The following is a 24,976-nucleotide window of genomic DNA, read 5'->3' as shown; positions in this document are numbered from 1 at the left end:
TGATCATGATTACATTGCTTTAACTAATATAACATCAGTTGTACACTATAATAATACCACTGGTTCTAGTGGTACAGAAAGTGTCAATTTGTTTGCTGAATACTTTTCAAAAACTTATAGTGATAGACTGTGTTTTGCAGGATAATATTTTAGTTTCTGGTGAGTTGATATCACAATTTACTATATCTCAATTTGGCATTTCTATTTCGTCTATATATGAAATTTCCATTTTGGATGGCAACAAGGGGCCAGGTCCAGATGGTCTTCCACCTTCTTTTCTTAAACCCTTAAGCTTTTTACTTTCTAGACCTCTTTTTCACATTTTTAACCAGTAATTAAAAACAGGTATGTTCCCAGACTACTGGAAAACTAGTTTTATTACCCCAATACTAAAATCTGGAGATAATTCTCAATTACTGTCCGATTAACATTCTGAGCTGTATTCCCAAAGTTTTTGAGAACCTTGTTTGTGACTATTTATCAGCAAGTTTAAAAGGCTGTTTTATCGACCATCAATTTGGATTTCTCTCGACTTCCTTGTGGAATCTCGAAGGTGGCTTATTAAATATTACGGTTTTATGTCATTAAGCGTGTGAACTTCTTTTTGAATAATTTTTACATGTTCCAATATTGTTTCCAACGTTTATAGATGCATCACTAGATCAATGATTGTTTATCTGATTATCGTAGATGTTTTAGTTTTAAAGTTTCTATTAGAATGGATATTGCGTAGAATATAACAGCCAATGTACAATATTTTAACAATAGACGGTTTCTAGGTTTATATAAAATAAAAACAAACCAATCTGTTTTTTTTTGTTTTTTATTAACCATCAGTGAAATGATGATACAATGTTTAAAGAATATTTTAGTTACATTTAACCAAATATAACAACGGTACATTTGCGATCCGCACAACTCAAAATGATTAACTCTACATGAACTCGACAAAGAAACAGCAATATTCGCAGTCTCCGAATGACAAAAATATAGTCTATACTTCGCCCGGGCGAGGATGTTGAACTTATTTACGGCAATCAAAAAAATAAATAAATGTACAACTATATACATTCTCCTCCAAGTCGTGCTCAGCAAGGGGTGGGGTGACAGCAAAACCATCTCAGTGAGCTCTAAAGGTCTATAAAATGGTCCGCCTCCACCCGGAATGGTTTGAAACAAGCACGGCTAGAAGAATATATCATCGAATTTGGCTAAATATTTCCTAGGAAAAATCGATTGGAGTGTTGATAATGATGCGCGATTCTTGTAGCAATGAAAAACAAATTACACAATCAAGTTTTTGATTTCGTCGTACATGACCAATACAATAGCTCCACCAGTACCACGGAGGACGTTGGAGAAAGCTCCCTTGAAGAAGGCACCGGTACCTTCGGTCTTGGCGATTGTGGCCCAGCAGTGAGCAGTGCTTTTGTAGATGATTTCGGTCTTCTTACGTCCAGACTGCATCATCATACGCCTACGGACAGTATCGAAGGGATATGAGATGATACCAGCAACAGTGGTTACAGTCTGAAATGAGAAAAAAATATTAATAAAATAATTTTTAATACAAACAACATGACAATAAAGATAAGTTTTCGTTTCAGACATATTTTGTGTCACAAGAATGGCCCAAAATTAAATACTCAATTTGAAAGGCTCTAGTTTTTATACTTTTATTTATTTTTATTTATTTATTTATTTATTTCAACAGTAGAACCATTTACAAACGAGTACAAAAAAAATAGTTAAAGTAAAAATCAATGAATAAAAGACAATTAAACAAAAAATTTGTAAAATAAGACAGTAAATTCGATCACAGAAGATGAAAAATATCACATATTTAAATCATTAAACTTTGAAGCTGCCTTTTGAAGACATTAATGCTTGGACAGAATGGATCAAGTAGCATGTCGTTGCATAAGCTGAGCATTCTTGACAAGGGAAAATGACGAGCATACTCAGTCCTATGAAAAGGAATATAAAAGAGTGCAGTGTGTCGAGTTCTATGTATTGTGTTTAAGTACACATTATCCAATAACGAGGGACAATTGATAGTATTGTTTAGAATTTTAAATATAAACAACATGCGGTTCTTCAGTCAGCGTAGCAACATTAAATTGAGACATTATTCCAGAATAATCTATGACGAAATTTTCAGTATTTCTTATATTAGTCTGTGCTTTATAAGCTAAGGATCTTAAAAACTTCCGCTGAACGCTCTCCAATCCATCAATGTAAACTTGATGAAATGGAGACCAAACAACAGAGCAGTATTCAAGTCCTGAGCGCACTAGAGAGCAGTACAGTAATTTGAATACAGTAGGTGAGAGATCATGAAAAACCAAGATTGCGAAATCCTGTTTCCTTAATTTTAAGACAATGGCTTCTAAATGTCAATGCACAATCTAATAATACACCCAAATCTTTAATCTCAATAACTGAATCCAAGAGTACATCATTAAGAACATATCTATTAGCTGTTAGATTATTTATACGACCAAATGAAATACAAGAACATTTAGTCGGATTTAGGCTTAAACCATTTTGTTTCGACCAAAAACATATATTATTAACATCATCTTGCAGAAGATCTCTTTCTATCATGTATGTAACGAAATAACTTAAGATCATCAGCAAATAGTAGAAAGTGCGAGTTTTTGATAGCCTTACCAAGATCGTTAATGAACAAGTTAAAGAGCAAGGGACCACAATGAGACCCTTGTGGGACACCAGAACAACAATGGAATTCTTTAGAAACATAATTGTTGATACGAACTTGTTGTGTACGTCCCATCAAAAAGCTTTTAATCCAATTAACAATGGGTTCACCAAAGCCAGATGCATGAAGTTTATGAACCAACAGGTTATGATTAACCCTGTCAAATGCCTTTGAGAAATCAGTATAAATGCTGTCGACCTGAATCTTATTCTCAAATCCACCCAACAAGTATTGTTGGTAGTTGACAAGGTTTGTTACAGTTGACTTTCCGTTAGAAAAACCATGTTGCTCATCAATAATTATGTTTCAGCAAGCCCAGGTAAGATTTATCGATACCAATTTATCTAGAAGTTTTGGGATTGCTGATTGAATAGTTATACCTCTATAATTATTTACACACTCGCGATTGCCAGATTTATAGATAGGTGTAAGAAAACTATTGTTCCAATAATGTGGAAATATAGATGATGACAATGATAAATTGAAAATTTGTTGTAAAGGTTTACAAAGGGAAAACATACAGTTCTTAATAAGTGCTGCAGGTATACCATCAGGCCCTGAAGAATATGTAGTTTTTAAACTAATAATTCCCTCAAAAACATCTGTCAGACTAAATTCCAGAGTTTGGATATCTACACTGTACTCAAATTCAAAGTTAGGTAAATTATACTCACTATCATTATGTACCCGAAAAATAATTGGCAAATAGATTGACTATTTCCTCACCACACTGAGCAATTACATCCCCACCTCCATTAGACATTACATTAGGATAAGCGTTAGACCCACGTGTAGCATTAACATGTCTCCAAAAAGAGCGGGGATTGCTTGAAAGATTTGCTTGAATATTCTCTAAATAGTTTTTATAACATACTGCTTGTAATGATTTACATTTTTCCCTTAACACTGAAAATTCCTCATGAGTTTTATTGTTTCAAACGATAATATTATGAGTATAATGTAAATTTAACTTGTGTTCACATACTTAATTAATGCAATGATTACAAAAATGTACTTTTTTTAATTACCAGAAAAAATTATATTAACTTTAATAATCCAGAAGATGATGAAGCACTTAGAAATGATTATAGGTAGTGACTCAACTGATAAAGAAAATTTTATAGATGACAGTGACATCAAGAAAATGGTGGCATCCAGGAATATGAAGAAGATTCTGAGTCACAACAAAATACGATAGAACCTGGGGAATAAGATGACATTGAAAACATACAATCTTGGCTTTATGAAAAATTTCAGAGAAAAAATATTAAAGCAATTTATTCTTGGAAATGGCGTAAAAATTATACCAATACAATGACAATGTGTAATTTAAATTTTTATTTGTGAATATTGAAAATGAATCTGTGAAAATTATTAAATTTTAAATTTAATGTATGTATTTGGAGTTTGTGACTTATTATAACGGAAATGTCGATATTTTTACTTCTACGATTTGATATTACCCCTGATATAAACCCTCTGTAGGTTTAAATAAGTATTATGTATATATTAATATTATTTTCATTATTGATTAAAATATAAGTAATATCACGTATGTCCGAGATACTCGCGACTGTTCCAGTTAAATGGGCGCGCCTATCGGAAGGTTATAAAAGTGAATTTTACAAAAAGAAGGTATTGAGTTGGCACAGTTAGAGAATGAGGTTTTCATAGTTAATGAAGTGTAGTTGAAATTTTTAGATTATAAAACATCAACTTGCGAACTTCAATGCAATAGAAATAGTGTACAAAGAATAAAGAAAAAACCTCCTTTCATTATCAGTTTTGATTTATTAAATGATATTCTCATATGCCAAAGCAATTAATTAAACAATATGTTGACTGTTTAACTTGTATTTAAGGGGGGGGGGATATGGTTTGAAATATTTAATTTATTATTTCAAATAACAGTGCATACTTTCAAGAATACTCTCTGAAAATTTCAGATTGATCGGATTAAAATTACCAGAGATACAGCGTGTTGAATATCCTTACCTTCGACTCGCTTTGCCGCGGTTTCGCGCCAGCTGGCTTGAGCATAGTGAGAAACGTTAAACAAATGTTCGTCTTATTTTTTGTAGATTACTCCGCGATTCAAAAAACATATTCCAATGTGCATCACTTTACGATTTGGCAGACAAATAAGAAGATGAAGATGCACTTGTCAAAACTTTAAACGCATTTTTCTCAAAACTGATTTTTCAAATGTGGTGGACATTGTAACTGAAAAACTACTTGACCGACCTACCTGAAATTTTGCATTTCGTGAGGTAACACCGTCGAGATATTTTTCGTTTTGTGCTTATTTTTTGTTCAACAATAATAAATCTGTTGATTTTCACAAAATGTTTACCAAAAATTTCGTATTTTTGACTTTGATACCAAAAATTCAAAAACTCGACATTGTTACCTCGTGAAACTAATAATTAAATATTTTTGAATTTTTTGTGTTCGTATGATCCAGTGACGCTATCCACCGCAAAATCCATTTTTTTTAGATGCCTGTCAAAATTTGTCACCAATGGCTTATTTTTTAATATTTTGGATTGATTTTTTTTTAATATTCTCTGAATTGTTTTTAATATGCTTATTTGATTTAAAAATAAAATAATTCTACCATAGCTTCCAAAATAATCTACTATAAAAAAATTAGAAGTTAACGGAACGTTACATTCCCCTTCTACTCAGAGAAAAAAATTTTAAGCAAAAAAGTTTTTCTCCTAAAATTCAAAATATTAATAACCAGGTGGTACTAATTTATCATTCCACGTTGATCCGCAAGATTACAGTTAACCACAAATTAAGGATCAAGGGAAAGAAGGATGATCATTACGCCAAACTATGTATCACAAAAGATGACTCGAAGTCATATTAAAATGTCATCGACACCTTGTCTGAAAGCCAAAACAAGCTAAATAATGTACTAAAGTTCATAATGACAAATCAATGTCGAATTGTATATTGCGAAAAAAAATCACAAAAATGTGTTTGATATGTTGATTTCAAACCATACCCCCCTAAGGTAGTATTTTTAATAGTTTAATAAATTGTTAATGCTTACCTGTGCAATGGCCCATGAAACTACAAGAGGAGTGTTCTTAGGATCGGGCAAAATACCCTTGGCAGTATCGTAGAAACCGAAGAAAGCGGCACGGTAGATAATGATACCTTGTACTGATACACCAAATCCACGATATAATCCTCCCAAGCCGTCAGCTTTGAAGATTTTGACTAAGCAGTTACCCAAACCAGAGAATTCACGTTCACCGGCACCTTTACCGACGTCGGCGGCCAACCTATAAAATAGAATATTAAACATTAATGTTAAATTCACTGTACATCGTAAGAGCTATAACACACGGACGTCTTTTGATTCGGTGACAGATTGTCGACGGCTGTACATTTATATGGTTAAATATAAGCGAGCGTCTTTGTCGTCCATTCCAGAGACGGGCAAAAATTTTGACGACGGTCCCGTCGACACATTCCACGATGACTCGATGGCGTATACACGATGACGTCGCGAGTCGTCCGAGGCATCTCATATGGGCGACATGTGATCGTTGGGTTTGTCGATCAGTACTTCCCTGCCACCCCGCTAGATGCTGCGGACAGTACAGTTATGATTTAAGCTTTGTGATTAAAACTTTTTTTCTTCTGAATAGCAACCATAGCAATGTTTCTTGTTTAGAATTTTGATACTAAATAATTTTCACGAGGTAAAATAAAACGTCCCTCTTTAGGGATTTTCATGTTTACATTTGTTTATCATACTATCGTCGGTACTATTGTTGTTTCATACTAATCACTTTGCCTTAGCTGCCTATTGGGACCGTGCAAGTTCGGAAAAGCGACACCTGGTTTCATAGCTCGGCAACTTGTTTCGCACTTTTAATTATATTGGCCTGGTTGCTGGATAACTGTCAAGGCCGTAGCCCAAAAAAAATTATGAGAAGAAAAAGTAAGATTTAGGTTATGTTATTATAAGGTAAACAATTGTATGTAGTAAATAAAATTAATTATTAAAATGAAGTACTGCAAGCAAAGTACAATTAATTAAATATTCTTTTATATAATAATTGCATATTATATCAATATTGTGAGCAACATATTATAATTTTTCTTCTTCAATGACAGTAGGTATGAAATATATGTCAATTTGACAATTTCAATTGACAATATGAATTATTTAAGAAAGTTGCAAGATTTCTCCGCTATTCGCGAACGATCGTTTCTCGTATCCCCTTCAAGTACTTGCACACCGCGAATAACTGCCTATACACTGCTGGCAGTTGTTTGAATACAAAAGTGGAAAATGACGCATATTACAGATTCTAGCGATTGTTGAATATGTATGGGTGGTTGTACATAAGTAATAGGTTTTGAATATTGTACTTCATAAAGAAAATGTATTGGTAATCAGCAATTTCAAAAGTCTCTTGTATTATAAAATTTTAAACAAATATGCGTTTAACATAAAATTTTCGAATTTCTTTCGGCCATATTGGATCCGCCATTTTGTTTTAAAAAGAAATAAGGTTAGATTTGTAATCAGCGACATTAAACTACAAAATTTGACAAAAAAATTTGCGGTGTGATTGACATTTTCAATTTCTTTCCGCCATGTTGGATCCGCCATTTTGTTTTTAAGAAAAAATAATTTCAGATTCGTAATCAGCGATGCTAAAAACCCTTGAGTGCGAAAGTAGTTCCGAAGTGTATAAAAATATACGCTTTTAAAGGTTCATAACCACGTTTTCGACATTTGGAACCACTGTGCGTCGTCGGAAATTACGACAAGCAGTTGTTTTAGGCTGCACCTACATTGGATCCGTATTTCTCCGATCCAATATCGGCCGACGTCGAACTGCTTCTCTGCTATAGCTTCTCCTACCAATCGCCCGATATCGGATCGGAGAAATACGGATCTAATGTAGGTGCAGCCTTATTCAGCGAAAACTAGCCGCCCATATGTAGTAAAACAGATTGTAGTTCAAAAGACATCCGTATGTTTTAGCTCTAAATCTTGGTTATTTTAAAACACCTTAGGGCCGATTTCACCAACAAATAAATAGGTGAATCTGGTTTTGAATAAGATTTTATTGCGTTCCAATAACTATTTGTATGCCACAGTTAGTTGTTATTCATCGAATAAGTTCTAGTGTCCTGATTTTTCCACCATCTGTACTCGTTGGCGCAAACGCTTTGTATTTTTTTAACCGCCGTAATCATATCCATATCCTACATCTTTGTTATTGTTATCGATTCATATTTGAATTTGATTTCTAAAAATGAGCAGAAAACGTAAGGAACCAAAAATTATTTACGGATGAAAAGGAAAATCTGATTTCAAGAATTAAGAAATTTAAAGACATTTTTGAAAATAAAAAACAGACAGTGTTTGGTACAAACAGTAACTGCGACATGTGAAAAAATTGCTAGTTCTCAAAATACAGTAGTTATACAGTATGTAGTATTTTGAGAACGATTTCGAAAGTGAAAATTGAAACGTCAAAATAAATTTAGATTAAAGTAAAACTGGTTTGTTTCCAATAAAAACATTAATGATTAAGATTAAATTAATTATTAAATTAAATGATAAAAATGCCACAAGAAAATAGGTTAAGAAAAGTATTGCTGAGCCACATAGGCGTCCAAGGCTTGTATTTTTTTGTGCAATCTATCGCTCCAAGCACCATCGAAAATCTTCAACAAGTTCAGCCCCACGTGAGACAGATGCTGCCTCACGGTCTTGTCGGATTATCACGCGTGAGGTTAACTTATCAATTTATTCAAAGAATAAATATTTATTTGATTTTGTTGAAACAATGATGTGTCAGTTTTATTAGTCCAATAACTTTATTCATCGAATAGACCAGCAGTATATTCATCCTTGGTGAAACTGGCCATTAATAATTAAATATGCTCTGATCAATATCAATTAGAAAGAGACAGGAAAATTAAAGTGTATAAATTAATAATAGCAAACATAATATACTCGTATGCAGATGAATTAGCGGATTTCTAGTGAAAACGGTAAACATAAATAGTAATATTTCAACATTTCAATGTAACTCGTTAAAAAAGAGAATAAATGGAATTTTGAAGAGAACTAAAAACTGTATTTCTATGACTAATCTGCAAGCGTTGGAGTATTTACACTTCTCACCTATCCCTAAAACGCTTTGGTGAATTTTCCATTATTTGAAACAGTGCTGGAAGTCTTCTGTATTGCTTCAGAACGTTCTGAGCTGCAGCAGACTCAAATTGTGTCTTTTTAATGCAGATATCACAGTTAGTCCAACCTTGAGAGCTCCGTACTTGTTAGAAGCCTCTTGACAGACATTTGGAATTTGTACGCATTTGTTGCATTGTTAAGTAAAACAATATGCAATTTTTCCAACAGTTTCATCAATCACAGCATCGCGAGAAAACGAATCCTATGACTATATGGATTAAATCAACAAAGATAAATATAATGCTATATACATAGGGTTTCTTATAGGAGCGTCAGTTTCGTTATTTAATAGTCACATCTTGTAAGGGAAAAATGAAAAAGAAGGAAAGAATTATTCTTTCTTCATTTTCAATCAAAGTTTTTTATTTTGCTGTAAGATATATTTTGGTGACTGGATATGATTATAAAAAGTAAACTGTTATGAAGTTTATATTCATTAAAATTAAATCAACTAGACGAAAATCGTTTATGGGGAACTAGTAGTAGCTGTTTACATAATGCATTAAATTATCAAAGACGGAACTTACCTGGTTCTGGCGAAATCAAGTGGGTATACAAAGCAGAGGGAGGTAGCTCCGGCGGCACCACCAGAGGCCAAGTTACCTAAGAAGTAACGCCAGAATTGTGTCTTTTTGTCTACTCCGCTTAAGAAGATCTGCTTGTATTTGTCTTTGAAGGCGAAGTTAAGGGCTTGGGTTGGGAAATAACGGATGACGTTAGCGGTGTTACCACGCCAGTATGCAAGAACACCCTGTTCCTTTGGGATACGTACGAAGCAGTCTACCATACCTACACAAAAAATGTTTCGGTTAAATTACAAATGCATTACAAATTTTTTTAAAGCAATTCCAAAAATGTGGGAAAGTTATTTTCCAGTTCACAAAGTATGACTAAATAGGGGAAACATTCAAAATTATAATTAATTATATGAGGACAATCTGTCAATTAGTGTTTTTTACAGTATGTAAAAGTAAATGTCTTGAAAGCAGAGATAAAGTAATTTCATTTGAACTGACGAAAACCAACCCAAAATCAAAGCAGAGTTTAACACTATTGAAATCTACTTACTTTATTTCAACCCAATTTAAGCATGGTCATATGAGCACAAATGATTATCCCTATGAATGAACATGTATTCTTCCTTCGTGCTGTGCTTGGCTGTATAGAGTTGGCAATTATTCATTCAAAAAATCAAATGTCAATATTATTAAGTCACATTACTTTTCTTCTCATTCTCCATTTCCATAGGAGCAGGCATCAAAATGCTAGTGTACCCAGAAGTTTAACTAAAGAATTACAATGCAAATAACAAGGCATTTACTCATGCCCGAATAAATACTGAATCCTCTAAAATTGGAATCTTTTGAAGAATTTCAGCAAAATTTGAAGGACTTGGTGCTATTTTATATCCATAGTTGAAAGACTTGTGAGGTGCAAAAGATGAGATTCATTTTTTTGAAATTTGATTAGTGAATCACTGCATATTACAGTAGACAAAACAAAAGACTGTAATCTTACAATGTGATGTTATGATGATACATTAAATATTGAACATTTAACTAAATTATGGATAAACTAGAATATGTATCTGATTACGCAGTAAATTTTAAATAAGTTTGGACTTTGTTGATATTCATTGATTCTGGTACACACTGAAAAATTGTAAACATTTAGTCATTCTCGAAGAAAAGGTAAATGACGAAAGATGTCTGGGTATAGGATGCATTTCCTTGGGGCAAAACAGTGACAACTTAACAAATTAAAGATAGCCATGATGATTACCAACAACCAGAACATGAAAAGGAAAAAGATTTGTGGATTATTATATTGTAACAAATGTTAGGAAATGGCAACCTCTACCTGATAAGTTTGGCTGCAGTTAGAAATATTTATAAACCTACGTTGAGTGTGTCACGAGACATATTATGTCCCATAGTGAGCCTTTGCCACAGTGTGTTACGACACAGTCAACGCAGCCAACCGTTAGTGTAATACAGGTCTATTTGTCTCGTAACACAGCCAAGGTGTTAAAAATGATGAAATTGAACACAAATATCTCACACCCATGATGACTCGCAATAAACAAAACTCTTAATTGGATCAACTTAATTCACCTTGAAACGTGTACATTTGTTTCGCTACTCACAGAAATATGGGAACAAAACAGGACAATTTTATGTTATAAACAAATTCATGGATGTTGAGTAGATTTCTTTATATTATGCGCAAAATTTTATAAAAATATTTAAGCTTTATTTTTGTCCAAACTAAGGTTCATTTTTAATTAACTATTTACTCCTCATTTAGTATAAATTTAAATAGATACTATTTTATTTTTAGTAATACTAGCAATCTGAAATACTTATGTCACTAAGAACATTGAATGGTGTATAAATAAATCTTGGCAGGTCATCCAGTCAGCCTTGAATATCGAGAATGTAGTTATATATGACACAAAACAAATCGATAAAGTCAGGTTCAGTTAAAAAAAGTCACTGGCAATATATAGCGAGGGAGAATAATATAGAAAATCCTTCTGGTATATTTTCTGAAGAATTAATAACATTTTCTATGATCAATCTACAAATATGTTAACAATTTGCAATAAAATAATAACTCGATATTACGAAATATTTTTGAAATATTATGTCCTTACAAGTTCCGAATGATTCCAATTATGTACCATAATTGATAACATTGAAAACAGTAATTGATTGAAATTTATATTATGAAATATTTCATATGATTAAAGATCTTGATATCACCTGAAGTACAATCAAGTATTATAATGCATGTTTTTATCAGATACTTCAAAAGAATGTCTACAAATGTGGAGCCACTGATAAAATCAATTTACTAATAATTGTTATCTGCAATGTATTCTTTTTATCAGTAGTCTATAAATTTATTTTAAATATATATCGATAACTATTGATTAAATAAAAATGTGTATTTTGCGACGTAGTAGAGGGTCATGTAGATGACCTTGTTACATCTTAGTACAAGGAGATGTCAGCAAGTAGAATTCGGTAATATTAGGTTTGTTCTAGCAAACAGTCAAACTAGTCAGAAACCATCAGCAAACGGTTGGTCAGTGAGAGAACATAATACCGTCACCAGTGCTATCCCCTCTACTCGTGCTGGTCGACTATTCGCTGATGGTTTCAAACCGTTTGAAACTGATGCTAGAACAAACCTATTGACTTAAGTAAGATAATGGTAACATTATTCGCAATTATGAAAACGTCCAACTACAATTGAATTATTTAATATAAATAGGAACTCTAGTTTTTGTGTCATAATTTTATAAAATTCAGAAATTTACAGATTTGTGGCTGATTTTGGAATTCTTTGCCGAGAACATGATTTTGGAAACAATCACGGAGTCAAACCTGGAGAATATGGTGGATGCTTATCAAAGAAGCCTACTTGAGCAATTTCAGGTATGGTAATTGCAAGCTTAGGCCTGTAGAAAAACAGATTATGGAGTAGGCACAATAAATTTGAGCTTTACTACCTTTAGGTATAGTGAACATAGTATTAGTAGGTCCATCAAAATAAAAAGCTGTGGTGGCTAGGGGAGCGTTTAAGTATTACGTAACGCGATTTTTGAAGATTTTTAACCCCCCCCCCCAACGTAACGCACTCTTATGGGAGTTTAACTATGGCTTAACGCAATTTTTGAAGATTTTTGCGCCCCCTAACCTGCATTATGTAATACTTGAACGGTCCCTAGACCACTTAGAGAGAATAAACAAGATGGGGCCATTGAAAAACATTTATAACCAAAGACTGGTTGGAGTAATGAGAAGAGACAGGGAGGAGGTACAATTAAAGGACCAGATGGAAGACAACGCATGAGAGTTGAGTACGAAATTGAAAAAAACAAGGCGAAGGGTAGGAAGGAATAGAAGCTGATCCTAGAACAGGACAAGACACACTATGGGTTGTAAAGCCAATGATTATGAATGGCAAGTTTATGACTGGGTGCATTACCCTGATGCAAGAAAATAAACACTGCTGGAGAACTGCCCTATAAGTATTCCTTTTGTGACATGATATAATTTTTAAACTAAAATGATATATAAAATACTTGTAATTGTGGCTTCATTTTATAGGAAATGACTAAAATTGCTCATTTAGTTATTTCCAAAATACATTCAGATGACATTCGCTGGTGAAGGTTGGTCATACAGGTAATACCAATAACAATTAATTATACTGACATGTCCTGCCTAGGCATCTCCACTTGGTTCTTTGGTCTTCCTCCCCTACTCTTTCAAACAGCAATTGGTATCAGCTGATTAGCATCTTTAAGATAACTGAACCATCTTAATCTATGCTGTCTTATTTTGGCATCAATTGGTGCCACCTGACTTGCCTTATACTTATTCTACATTTTATCCTTTTTTGTCACTTCACTAATCCATCTAACCATTCACATATTTGCCACATGGATGAGAATGTTACCCTGTAGATTCCCTGTTATCTGATCCAGCACACAGGGCTATTCAGACCTAGGGGGTGCAAGGGGTGTGACGCACCTGGGCGGCAAGTCAAGGGGATGTCGCGAGCCATAGGGAAAATTTTAATTTAAAAGCATTTTCATCTTGAATGTGATGTAATATAGAATAGTGTAATCGTAGCAAACTTTGAAAAATTTTGTTACATATTAGCCATATTTGAGCAGTATGCCCCAAACGTATCCTGAACTTACCCAGAGGGAGATCGCCTGTGCATTAGTTGTTCGGAGGGAAAAATTCGACTTTATTGAACATCCAATTTTGTAATGCACAGGCGTTCTCTCTCTGGGTAAGTTCGGGGCATGATGGACAAATACGGCTTATGTGTTTCGGTTACAGTAGTAGAAGAAATTAATGGTAAGTACATACATTAGTTTGATTCAATTGTGCTTTTGAGTCATTAGATAAAATTTAAATATTTTCTAACTTTACACAGTGTGGTGATGAATTTATATTTTAAATAATAATAGTAATAAAACATTTTATAGGTTTTATTTAGTGGGATATAGTCTGATTGAAGTTGGGCATTTTAACATCTTTCATTTCCAAAAGTGTTTATTAACAGTTAGTAATTATTTAGACAAATGAATAGTATATTAGTCAATATTTTCTGATAACTCCTGTGCAAAAAACAGTCCTTTTTGACAAAAAGCCCGATTTACTTCTTTAAATTGTCAAAATCAACATTTGGTGGACTCATAAATTAAGATTTTTTTGATAGATGTACTTAGTACCTTTCTTTCTTTTTTTAAACTTTATGTTTTAGTTTCTGTATCAAAACATTTAGAGAAATGTATGAATTATTTTTAACCTGGCAGTGGTCGCTATATGAGATTTTCTCTCACAGTTTCAGAAAATTGCACACAACTTTTTTCTGTGAAATTATACGCGCTGTAGTTCCTTCTAGTCTCCTAACTATCCTCCCTCGACAATCTAATAGACTCGTCCGCTCAGATAGTGACTCAGTTTTCTAAGTATCACCATATTGAGTCAGTGCGCTTCATGTGAGAGATTCTCTCATCAAGCGACCACCGGCGTCACCAACTGTGTATAAAAATTAATTTTATTTTTTCCCTTAAAACCTAAAATAATATCCTTTTATGATGTAATAAAAGGCGCCGTGAATGTGGTCGATGATATGTAGGGTAGGTGGGGGCAAAAGTATGCACGGGGCAAAGGTACGCACCTACATTTTTCAGTAACTTCTTATATGTTGGCGACAACATCTTGTGGCGTATGTTTGTACTACTCAGTAGCATTGGATGAGAAACTTTGGCGCAATCAGGGCGACCACAACAACAAAAATGAGATAAAAATTATTTTTGTACCTTTTGATCTATTTTTTCTTAAAAATTGATTGATTCTAATTCTTAATCTTTCAAACTCAGATTATTATTGGTTAGGCATGTTGAAAGTTTATTGTTAGAAGTCTTCTTCTACATGACAGTTTAAAGTTCATATGTGCATAGTTTCATATTGAGGTTAGATATATTATTGGTTGCCGGATGGGGCAAAAGTACTCACACAAATGGGGCAAAGGTACGCACTGCGAATGTTGAAATGTGGCAAACGTTCGAAGTGCGTACCTTTGCCCCCAGTGAGGTAGACTTGGCAAATGCATGTTTCAAGTCAATCTTCAAAGTGAATATCAAATTGAGCTTGATATTCTATCAGCTAATTTTGTCTCAATTGCAAAATGTCTCAAATCCGCAAAAGTACGCACATGCGTACTTTTGCCCCATTGGGTGGGGCAAAGGTACGCATTTACATTTTTTTTTCAAAAAGTTATCAACACTACAAAAATAATATTGAAGAATTTCCATTTGCCTAATATGATTACAAAATGTATTAATTTCACTTTCATCTATACCCTGTGCCAATTCAAGCATTAGGAGATTCACTAGAGATGAAAATTTAGAAAATGCGTACCTTTGCCCCCACCTACCCTAAATCCTATATTCTGTTTCACGGGTTAGTTGTAGATGGTCACTTACCATATATTTTTCAATGTTAAATATTGGCGGCATCAATAGTCACATTTTATATAAAGATAATAATAATAAAACAGAAAAATGTCGTGTCTTTTTAAAGCAAATGGCTTTATCGTTGATGAAACTTTATCTTTTTTGTAAATAAAGGCAAAATTGGGATATGTGAGAGAAAATCTAACGCGCGACCACTTGCGTAACAACCTACCTAGCGACCAATGCCGGGTTAATACAATCAAACCCAGTTGTTAGCATACAGGTTATAGGAATTTACCTCTGTAAGGAATAGAAATTTGAAACCCTAAAACATTTCTACTAGCCACCAATGATTGGTTATTGCAATATCCCGGTTAAAGGAATATTTTTGCTTAGCATGAAGACTATTCCAATAAGCGGGTTTCTAATTTGAAAAATGGTTTTTAATCCAGCTAAAAATATATATAGGAATATTATTTAATAGAACTTGTATCCAAACATCCAGCAAACAAAACATTTGCCAAGTTTCAATGAATATATTTTTAGTGATTTATGTAATCATGGCTAACATATTTTTGGCAAACAAAAAAGATTATGGAAACATTAAGACATTAGAATCACACTCCAAAATGACTTGGGGCAAAGTAAAATTTTTAACAAACATCAATCCATTGAATTCTGTAGAAAAACATTTCTATAAATTATTAAAATATGCCATTGTAATTAATTAGGTAATCAAATAATGATTACTATATCATCAATGCATTAATTGGGTAATTAAATGTTTATATTATTCTTCAGATATCAATTACAAATAAAGGTAGATGATTCACTGTAAAATTATTAATAATAATACAGTGATATAAGTTCATTAATATAAATGGTTCGGGCTCACATCAGTCAAACTATTCAGAAGAGCCGTAAACAAGATCAGAATTGCCATGTTAATGGCCTATGTTCGTAATGGATATGGCAATCGAAGAAGATGAAGAAGTTCATCCACTCATCGTTTTTACAGGTGTGGCATAGTTCAAGAATTATTTTTTATGAATCTCTCTTTGATACCCATAGAGCCTAAATTCATAAAATGAAACTGCTTGCACATCTACATTACAATATATAAACAAAGACAGCAAAAGTATGAAGAACAGTAAAGAAGATTACTACTGGGAATTTTGAGTTCTGAAAATGTCTGCATACTATGGTTATGTAACTAAATCCATGTCAAACTAAATGTCAAAACATGAGAGTACTATTCACGTTTTGTTAACCACTCCATCCTATGTTTTACTCGCCTTTTTGTAGCGAATGCCATAATTATAGCAACACAAGCGGTTTTTGTGGATCCATTTTATTATATACGTCTTGGTAAAACAATGGCCACAACTATACTAAAGAAAAGCAATAACAGTAAAAATGATAGTGTAGGGTTGAAGAATAATCATAATCTGGAATGAATTGAATTTCACAAAGTTACGTCATTATTAACATGCGTACAGTGTGACACTAACAATATGTCATACATATCACAGGCAATTAGCCATCTAGACAATGAAAGTGGTCACAGGCCACGGTATATGGGCCACTTTGGGTAAATACTTTGGCTGAATTATTTTGACTTTGCATACTCATAAATATTAAACTATCCCAGCAAACTGTTAGGTCTGGATCCCACGTATGAAAAAAAATTGATTAATAGCAAGCTGAAAATTTGTTAATAGCTTAAGGGTGTCTAGTCGGACAAACTTTGATATATGGGAACACTGGAAGTTTTAATTGTGGAACAGGTTAAAAATTTGGAACGGTCAGACCACGAAAACGTCACATGTATTTTGTCCAACAGAACTTCCAATTGATTTGTTAACCTTTCATTAAACTCTCATGCAAAAATCAGACTGCTATTTATCACCTGTCATAATTCCTGTCATTTGACATTCTACGTGTTCCACTCATTACAATTCCCATTTGGTGATAAATACCAGCCTGATTTTTGCATGAGAGTTTAATGAAAGGGTAACAAATCAATTGGAAGTTCTGTCAGACAAAATACATGTGACGTTTTCGTGGTCTCACTGTTCCAAATTTTTAACCTGTTCCAGTGTTCCTATATATCAAAGTTTGTCTGACTAGACACCCTTAAGCTATTAACAAATTTTCAGCTTGCTATTAATCAACTTGTTTTTCATATGCGGGATCCAGACCTATGTATAATGGCAATATAGGTCAGTATTGTGAAGGTCATGTTATAAAGAAGTACATTTTGTTCTGTAACTAGAACTTACTTAACAATGTTTTAATACAACAATTTCAAAGTAAAGGCAAAATATGAAACCCAGATACAAGTCATTAATCATTTTAATATAATTTACTACACAATTTTCAAAAAAGTAAATTTATCTAATGCTAAGTGGGCAATTTTCAAAAGACCTTGTAGATAAATGCTTGTTGAAATATGAAAAAGCTTATCACATCATTATTTCCTAATAGCATTAATAGGGTCAAAGGTGATTTCCCTACTACATTCAATATTTCAACATTAAATTCACTTTTGTTAGTTTTTAATCTAAGTGATAATGCAGATGAACCTCGATAAGTCGGATTAATCCAGACCGCTGCCTATCCGTGTTATCAAAAATCTGGGTTAGCCGGCGTATATGGTAAAAATTAATAAAATACCTACATATAAATAATTTATTTATTGTTGTTAATAAACGGGGCAAGCCCATTGACAAAAAATATACAATTAAGCAACATTTATAAACATTACAAACAAATACTAAATAAAATACAACATCATAAAATAAATATGTACATATATAGAATTACAATTAAATTTAACACTTCAGAGATTGTTTAAAGGCACTTAAGGACAAGTTAAAAAAATCTGTCACTTGAGACAACCGATTAGCATGTCATCAAGTCAAACATTTGTTAAAAAAATTTGATGGACAACTTATAAATGTCGAAACAAGAACAGAAAACTTCTCATAAATTTAACCCATAACACAGACATGAAGCAGAAATATCAAAAATGTACCCTATCGGATCAGGAGTCCCTCAAGGTAGTGTTCTGGGTCCTATATTATGTTTGATATTTCGTCTGCTTACTGCCAAAACCAACTAACTCCACTTTTTGTCAATTCTGAGTTAAGTACGCCTTTGTCCTTACTAATTATCAAAGAATGTACTGATGAAACCAGACACTTCAAAGCAGATTTTAAATGTGGGAAACAGAAGGGTCTCAAAACGACTAACTCCAATGATGACACTTTTATTCAGCCAAAAACAGAGATGTGCAGTTGTCTGCACATCTCTGTTTAAATAAAATAGTATTTTATCATTTACAATATTCTAGTTCTGCCAAAACAAGACAAGTGCCTGATATGGAGGACAATGATGTTCCAAGTTACCTAGAAGTTCACTAACTTTGTACAGCCAAAACCCGACAAGTGCCGAAAAAAAAATGTTTTTTGTACTTTTTTTTAACTTTCACTTCATTTTAATAATTTTTTAACAAAATGTTTCGTTTATAATATTTACTTTAATATTTTTCAGTCATTAATGCCTGGTTGCACCAACAGATCTTAAGCTCCAGCTTAGCTAAGCTCTACTTATAGATAGTGCCTCCTTGCGTATTACTTACGTTGCACCATAATTTTAGATTCTTACCTTATTATCAATTATATCTATTATTATATTATGGTATTCTTATTGTAATATATTATAATTATATTATATTAATTCTTATGATATTCTCGACTTAAGCTTAAGATCTGTTGGTGCAACCGGGCATAAATCATTTTTAAATTCAAACGATTTTTCATTTCAAATTAAAGTTTAAAACGTCAATTCCTCAAAACTTTAAAAAGTGGAGTTAGTTGGTTTTGGCAGTAAGCCGATGATTTAGACATGACATACCAACAAATGAAAATGTAGCTACTATAACATTCGCAGACAACACTACGATTTTAGTCACATATGATAATCCTGCAACAGCTACTGAATCTCTTCCAAGGCATATTAGGGGCATTGAAAAGTGGACAAAGAGATGGCACATAAAGAATGACATTCTCAATGAATCTAAATCGCAACATATCTTTACAAAATGTCACAAAATATCACCTAGTATCGAAATAAATAAAGAATATCTAGAATGTTTGCCTAGAAATACCTATGATCAGTAAGTGTTAGTTCAGTGCAGTGCTCGGTACATAATAGAAAACGGAGCAGAAACCTAGCACAAGCAGACAGATAAAGCAATAATATGATAATTTTCAATTTTTTTACCCAGCATTCATTTTTGCAAATATTTCTTCTTCTTCATGTACCATGTTCTTTCAAAACGTTGGTTACCATCATAACTATGTTAACTTTATTCACTGCCACCCTAAATTGCATGCTTGTATCAACACCATACCAATCTCGAAAGTTCTTCAACCATGAGGTTCTTCTTCGTCCTGGACTGCGCTTGCCTGCTATTTTTCCTTGCATGATATTTTGTAGCAACCTATATTTGGGACCTCTCATTACATGTCTGAAATACTCCAGCTTTCTCTTCTTGGTGGATTTTATAATCTCAGTAGTCTTGCTGAGACATTCTAGTATTGTGGAGTTTTAGATCTTCTCCACCCAAGAAACTTTTAAAATTCTTCTATAGCACCACATTTCGAAAGCCCCAAGGCGATTTAGATTGATTTTATTCACAGTCCAAGACTCGACACCATAAAGTAAGACAGAACACATAACAGCCAAGTAGGCAGATATTTGAACACTACAAAAATTTCCTTATGATTAAGTATCCGATTTTTGGGCATGGGATACTCCTCGGTTTATATCTTTGTTGGGTATCATTAATATGAGATTGGCAGTTTAATGTTTATTCCAAACAACTAATTGAGGGGAGCTAAATTAGGCCAATAGCTATTTGGTGGTTTTCTGTGAAGTTAACATAGCTTTTTTAGTTTTTAGTAGTTCAGTGGTATGCCAATAATAAAGTTGAAATTAACTACATTTTCAATCAGGGGTAAATTTGCTTTGCAAATTATTAATTTCAACCCTCAAGCAGAGTGGAATGTACCCTCTACCCTGTACCACTTCATATGGATGTACTAAATGCTTATATGTCTGTATAAATGCTTTGATTATACACACATAACAAATGTTTATGCATGTTTCATTGATTTCGAGAAGGCATTTGACATGACAATTGATATTATCCTAAGAACAACAGGACTCGATGTTAAGGATATATAAGACTGATCTCAAACTTATATCTCCATGTTCGGTCAGAAAAGGGTTGCACAAAGACAGTGTTGCACACCGACATTATTTAACATATTTATACTTAAAAAACATCTTTATGAGACATCCACATGCCAGTATGCAATAATCAGAAAGCAACATCATAGCAGACATATTGTTGGGGAGGTTAGACTTGTTTTTTATCTTGAGTGCCGTGGGAAACCGGACATCCGAAAGACCTCTCTGTGGTGATGTGGCTTTAGTATGTGTGGATTATTCACTGCAATTATCGTTTTGAATTATCTCTGGTGCTGGTGATAACAGTTTTGCCCAAAACCTCAGCTAAGATTATAGTCTTCAGAAGTACAGTACAACCTGCCATATCTGGACGGTTCTGCTGTTTGCATCTACCGAAATCTACCGATAAAGGCAGTCCTGCTGTTGGACAACCCACCCTCTCATCTTGACCTAAAATAACTAAAAAATGGCAAAAGAAAGTGTCTTTTTGCCACCAAAATGTGACATCCCTCTGTCAGTCTATGGATCAAAGGTATTATAGAATCTATAAAATATGTCTATCGACGAAAGTTATTGACAGCGTTGATTACTGGAAGGATGAAGGAGCAAACATTTCAGAGACTATAAAAAAAGTGGTCTTGATATCCAGATTTTTTCATATCCGGATCGGTCTGTCGCCACATTGATCCGGATATGGCAGGTTTTACTGTATTATGAGTATGTATACAATTGAACCACAAATGTCTTAAATGCAAACATACAAAAAATAATGGGACAAAAGAGTGAAAAAAATATATATGTGGCAGCTTTAACAAATTTAAAAAATGGAATGAAAGTTATGTATACAATCTGCTATACAATTTAGATAAGTAAATAGGTAAATATCACAAGATTAAGTAGGAATTGAAATCGAAAGACACTGAAAATGAAAACTAAAATTTTGTGCACAAGAGAAATCCTAAACTAAGTATGATTCATGGTCGCTTAGCAACCGCCATTTTACCGCAGCCATGTGGTACTTAACAGAAAGAAGGTTAAGAAAATGCCACGTGATTACTCCATTGATTTTCATACACAAATCATTAATATGATAAATAGGGAGTTTATAAATCTCCCTAGAGCCTTTATTTATTTTGAATTTGAGAAACGGGCTACAATGACAATGGTTTGCTCAAAACATGTCTTAATTTCAAGGACATCGCCATTAGTCACTGCCATCAGTGCCAACATGGATAGTCCACAAATTAAATTTCAGTGGAGATAATGGTTTAAAGCCTTTCAATTTAAAGGTTTATTATTCTAAGAAAAGTTTATATAAGAAAAATATGAAATCGCCCCGTGTAAGTTGTCTATCATTGTAGAATCTTATCTCAAGATAAAATTCTGAACAATTGAATTAATGGTTACAAAGGTATTAAATGAGTAAAATAGCTTTTACAATTTTTTAAACTGTTATCAGATACTCAAGGTTAGTAGAGGTGTACTGTAACTTTACCCATCTGATCTCTTACGTAATTAACTGAATTTAAAATATACTTTGGAATAGTTCAGTATCCAAAAATACAAACTTCTAATACAATTATATTCAATTTAAAATACACATTTTATGTAACTCGTTTCCACGTGCCCTAGAAACCTTGTTCTTGGCACAATTTAGGCATTCCGATATCGATCCAACATCTCAGTCATGGCGTTTTTGTGTTTTACATTGCAATAACTATCATTATTAATGTTAAATCCAAACACGACTCAATTAAAACTAGTACAAATCGGATTTAAACGCAATTTAAATTCATCTTTAACCTTGAGCGATAACAGTCCATATAGAATACTTTTGCTGTAATTTTATTTAAAAAATTACCAGTTGAAAGGAAGGTGATACAGTATTCCATGCATTTCTTGAACTATTGAACATGAAAATTGGGGATTGCACCGATTTAACAAGTTTTAAAGGATTAACGTTAGTTATGTAACACACGATTCATATAAGGGTATGAAGTATGAAGGTATAAAAAGAAAAGTACAATACAATGTGAACCGGAAATCGCTTCCATGGCATAAAATCACTTAAATAATGAATAAAATCTTACCCTTGTAACGCTGATCCTCAGCGATTTGCTTGGAGATGTGTTGTACTTGCAAAAGCAACTTTACACGTTCGATTGGAGCTACACATGTTTTTGAAATAGCGGCGGAAATACCTCCAGCGAGGAAATCCTTCATAAAGGCAACGGGATCAGCGAGAGACATTTTGTTTTATTCTTTTAAAACTTTTCTCAAAAGAATATGGTAGAGTACTTGTAATCGGCTGTTAACAGACCGCGCACCGAACTGCAAGTGAGGAAGATGCTAGGCGTTGGTGATTGTCATCGCCGCGCGTCGGTCATGTGCTTTCCCAGTGCTCCTATCCCAGAATAGTACAGTGGTTGCACAGTTGCCACGTCTAAAAATTATCGGAAAAATGTAATGGCGGCAATTACAAAAATCACGTGAATTTTCAAATAGACATAAGAAGGAGTATTATTAATATTTATTTAAATTTAATTAATAGTTTTAGCTTACTTTTTAAAATGTGATTATTTAATCGATAATAAAGAGATATCGAAAATGTCGTAGGTAGTTAGAGTATCGGTGGAATTTGCATTTTTATAGGATGCCCTATTGGTCAATTTTACAAAAAATAATAAAAAATAATGCCAATAGGTATGTACATTCCAAAAGTCAAAGGCGAGAATAGAACGAGCTAGAGCAGCATTATTTAACAATATGAAAAAGCTCCTCATAAGCAACGATTTATCTCTCCCCCTAAAACTACGTCTAGTTAAATGTTACATTTTTCCGATCTTATTATATTATATGGTAAGGAGGCCTGGACGCTGACAGAACGCTCATGAAAAAACTAGAAGCATTCGAAATGTGGGTGTACCGACGCATTCTTCGTATATCCTTTTTTTGTGTGTGAGTGGGAATCTTCTAAAGACAGTACCAGGTGAATCGTACCTGGCGTGTGTTGGATTCAGAGTAAACGGAGTACATCCGAAAGCAGTTCCCCCTCTGGGGGCCTTGTCTCCGGATGCATCCGTGTTAAAATGCCTACCAACTAAACCCACTCTCGGCTTACGCGCGTGGCACGTCTTTGCAGACCGTTCTCTCGAGCGCGCAGCCTCCCTTTTTCTACTCTTTTCTTTTTCTCTCTGTTGCCTATATTGCTTTTATTTACCCCTGTTGTCTCTCTCTTTCTATAATCTCTTTTCTTTTAATGGTTTTTGTCACAGCCTCTATCACTTCTTTAAACTCCCTTTCCCCCCTTGTCACTATGGCCATAAAATTGTTTGCTCCTAAGATGCCTACTTCTGCATATAGCTCCGCTCTTTCGTCATTAAACTTTCTGCATTCAAACACGCAGTGTTCTGCTGTGTTGCTTACTTTACAATCTACGCAACTATCATGTATTGCCTTGCCTATCCTCTCAAGGTATACTCTAAACTATCCGTGTCCTGTAAGGAGTTGCGTGAAGAAGTAGTTCGTACTTTTACATTTGCACTTCACCCACTCCTCCACATCAGGGATCAGAGTCCTTCTCCATGCAGCCCTCCGCTCGCTTTCCCACTCTTCTTGCCACTTTGTAAGAGTTTCTCTCCTTTCTTCTATCTTCTCGTCGTTAGTCTTGTCGTATGTTTTGGCTCTCTCATTTACTTGCAGGTGTATTGGTGGTACCCCAGCTATAACTTGTAGGGCTACCGTCGAGGTCGTTCTGTAGACTCACACGACCCTTAATAGGGCTTTTCTTTGGGCTTTCTCTAAGATGTTTTTGTACTGTTTTTTTGTTTATTACTTGATGCCACATCGGTGCCGCATATAGAATTGTGGAGTGTACCATTTCCATTAGGATCCTTCTTATCCCCGTACCTGGGCCTCCTATATTAGGCATGATCATTGCCAATACTGTTGCTCTCTGTTCTGCCTTATGTGCAGCATATTTGACATATTCGCCAAATATCTGCTTACTGTCCAACATCACTCCCAAGTATCTAACCTTTTCGGCCGGCGTTATTCTTTCTCCTTTAAGGGTGAAGGAGATGTGCTCTCTACCTCTAGGTCCTTTTAATATCAAGGATTCCGTTTTGCGCGTAGCGAGTGTCAACTTTCGATCATTCAGCCACGTTTTCACCCATTCCAGTGCAGCATTCACCGTGTTCACTGTGAGCCTGTTTTCGTTATGCTCTACTAGAACGACCAGGTCACCCGCGTAAGCTATAGCCTGTGTCCC

At 33.9% G+C, this 24,976-nt stretch overlaps 1 protein-coding gene across 1 annotated transcript; it reads right to left on the bottom strand.

Annotated features, from left to right (window-relative positions):
* Window positions 1-805: 805 nt before the first annotated feature.
* LOC114330234 (ADP,ATP carrier protein) lies at window positions 806-23,104 on the bottom strand. Its single transcript, XM_028279557.2, has 4 exons — window positions 22,797-23,104; window positions 9,488-9,749; window positions 5,784-6,018; window positions 806-1,530 (listed from the first exon to the last, which is right to left on the bottom strand). The coding sequence occupies exons 1-4, from the start codon at window positions 22,954-22,956 to the stop codon at window positions 1,285-1,287; spliced, it is 903 nt and encodes a 300-aa protein (XP_028135358.1). The 5' UTR covers window positions 22,957-23,104; the 3' UTR covers window positions 806-1,284.
* Window positions 23,105-24,976: the final 1,872 nt, after the last annotated feature.

The sequence above is a fragment of the Diabrotica virgifera genome, chromosome 1 (genome assembly GCF_917563875.1).
Source record: "Diabrotica virgifera virgifera chromosome 1, PGI_DIABVI_V3a".
NCBI lineage: Eukaryota > Metazoa > Arthropoda > Insecta > Coleoptera > Chrysomelidae > Diabrotica > Diabrotica virgifera.
Note: the sequence above shows the minus strand (reverse complement) of the source record. Positions and strands in the feature narration are given on the sequence as shown.

Excerpts from the sequence above, each read along its gene's own strand:
- LOC114330234 (XM_028279557.2), bottom strand. The coding sequence starts at position 22,956 with ATGTCTCTCGCTGATCCCGTTGCCTTTATGAAGGATTTCCTCGCTGGA. Across the intron at positions 6,019-9,487 it reads CTTGATTTCGCCAGAACCAG|GTTGGCCGCCGACGTCGGTA; the intron begins GTAAGTTCCGTC and ends TCTATTTTATAG. Across the intron at positions 1,531-5,783 it reads TTTCATGGGCCATTGCACAG|ACTGTAACCACTGTTGCTGG; the intron begins GTAAGCATTAAC and ends TTCTCATTTCAG.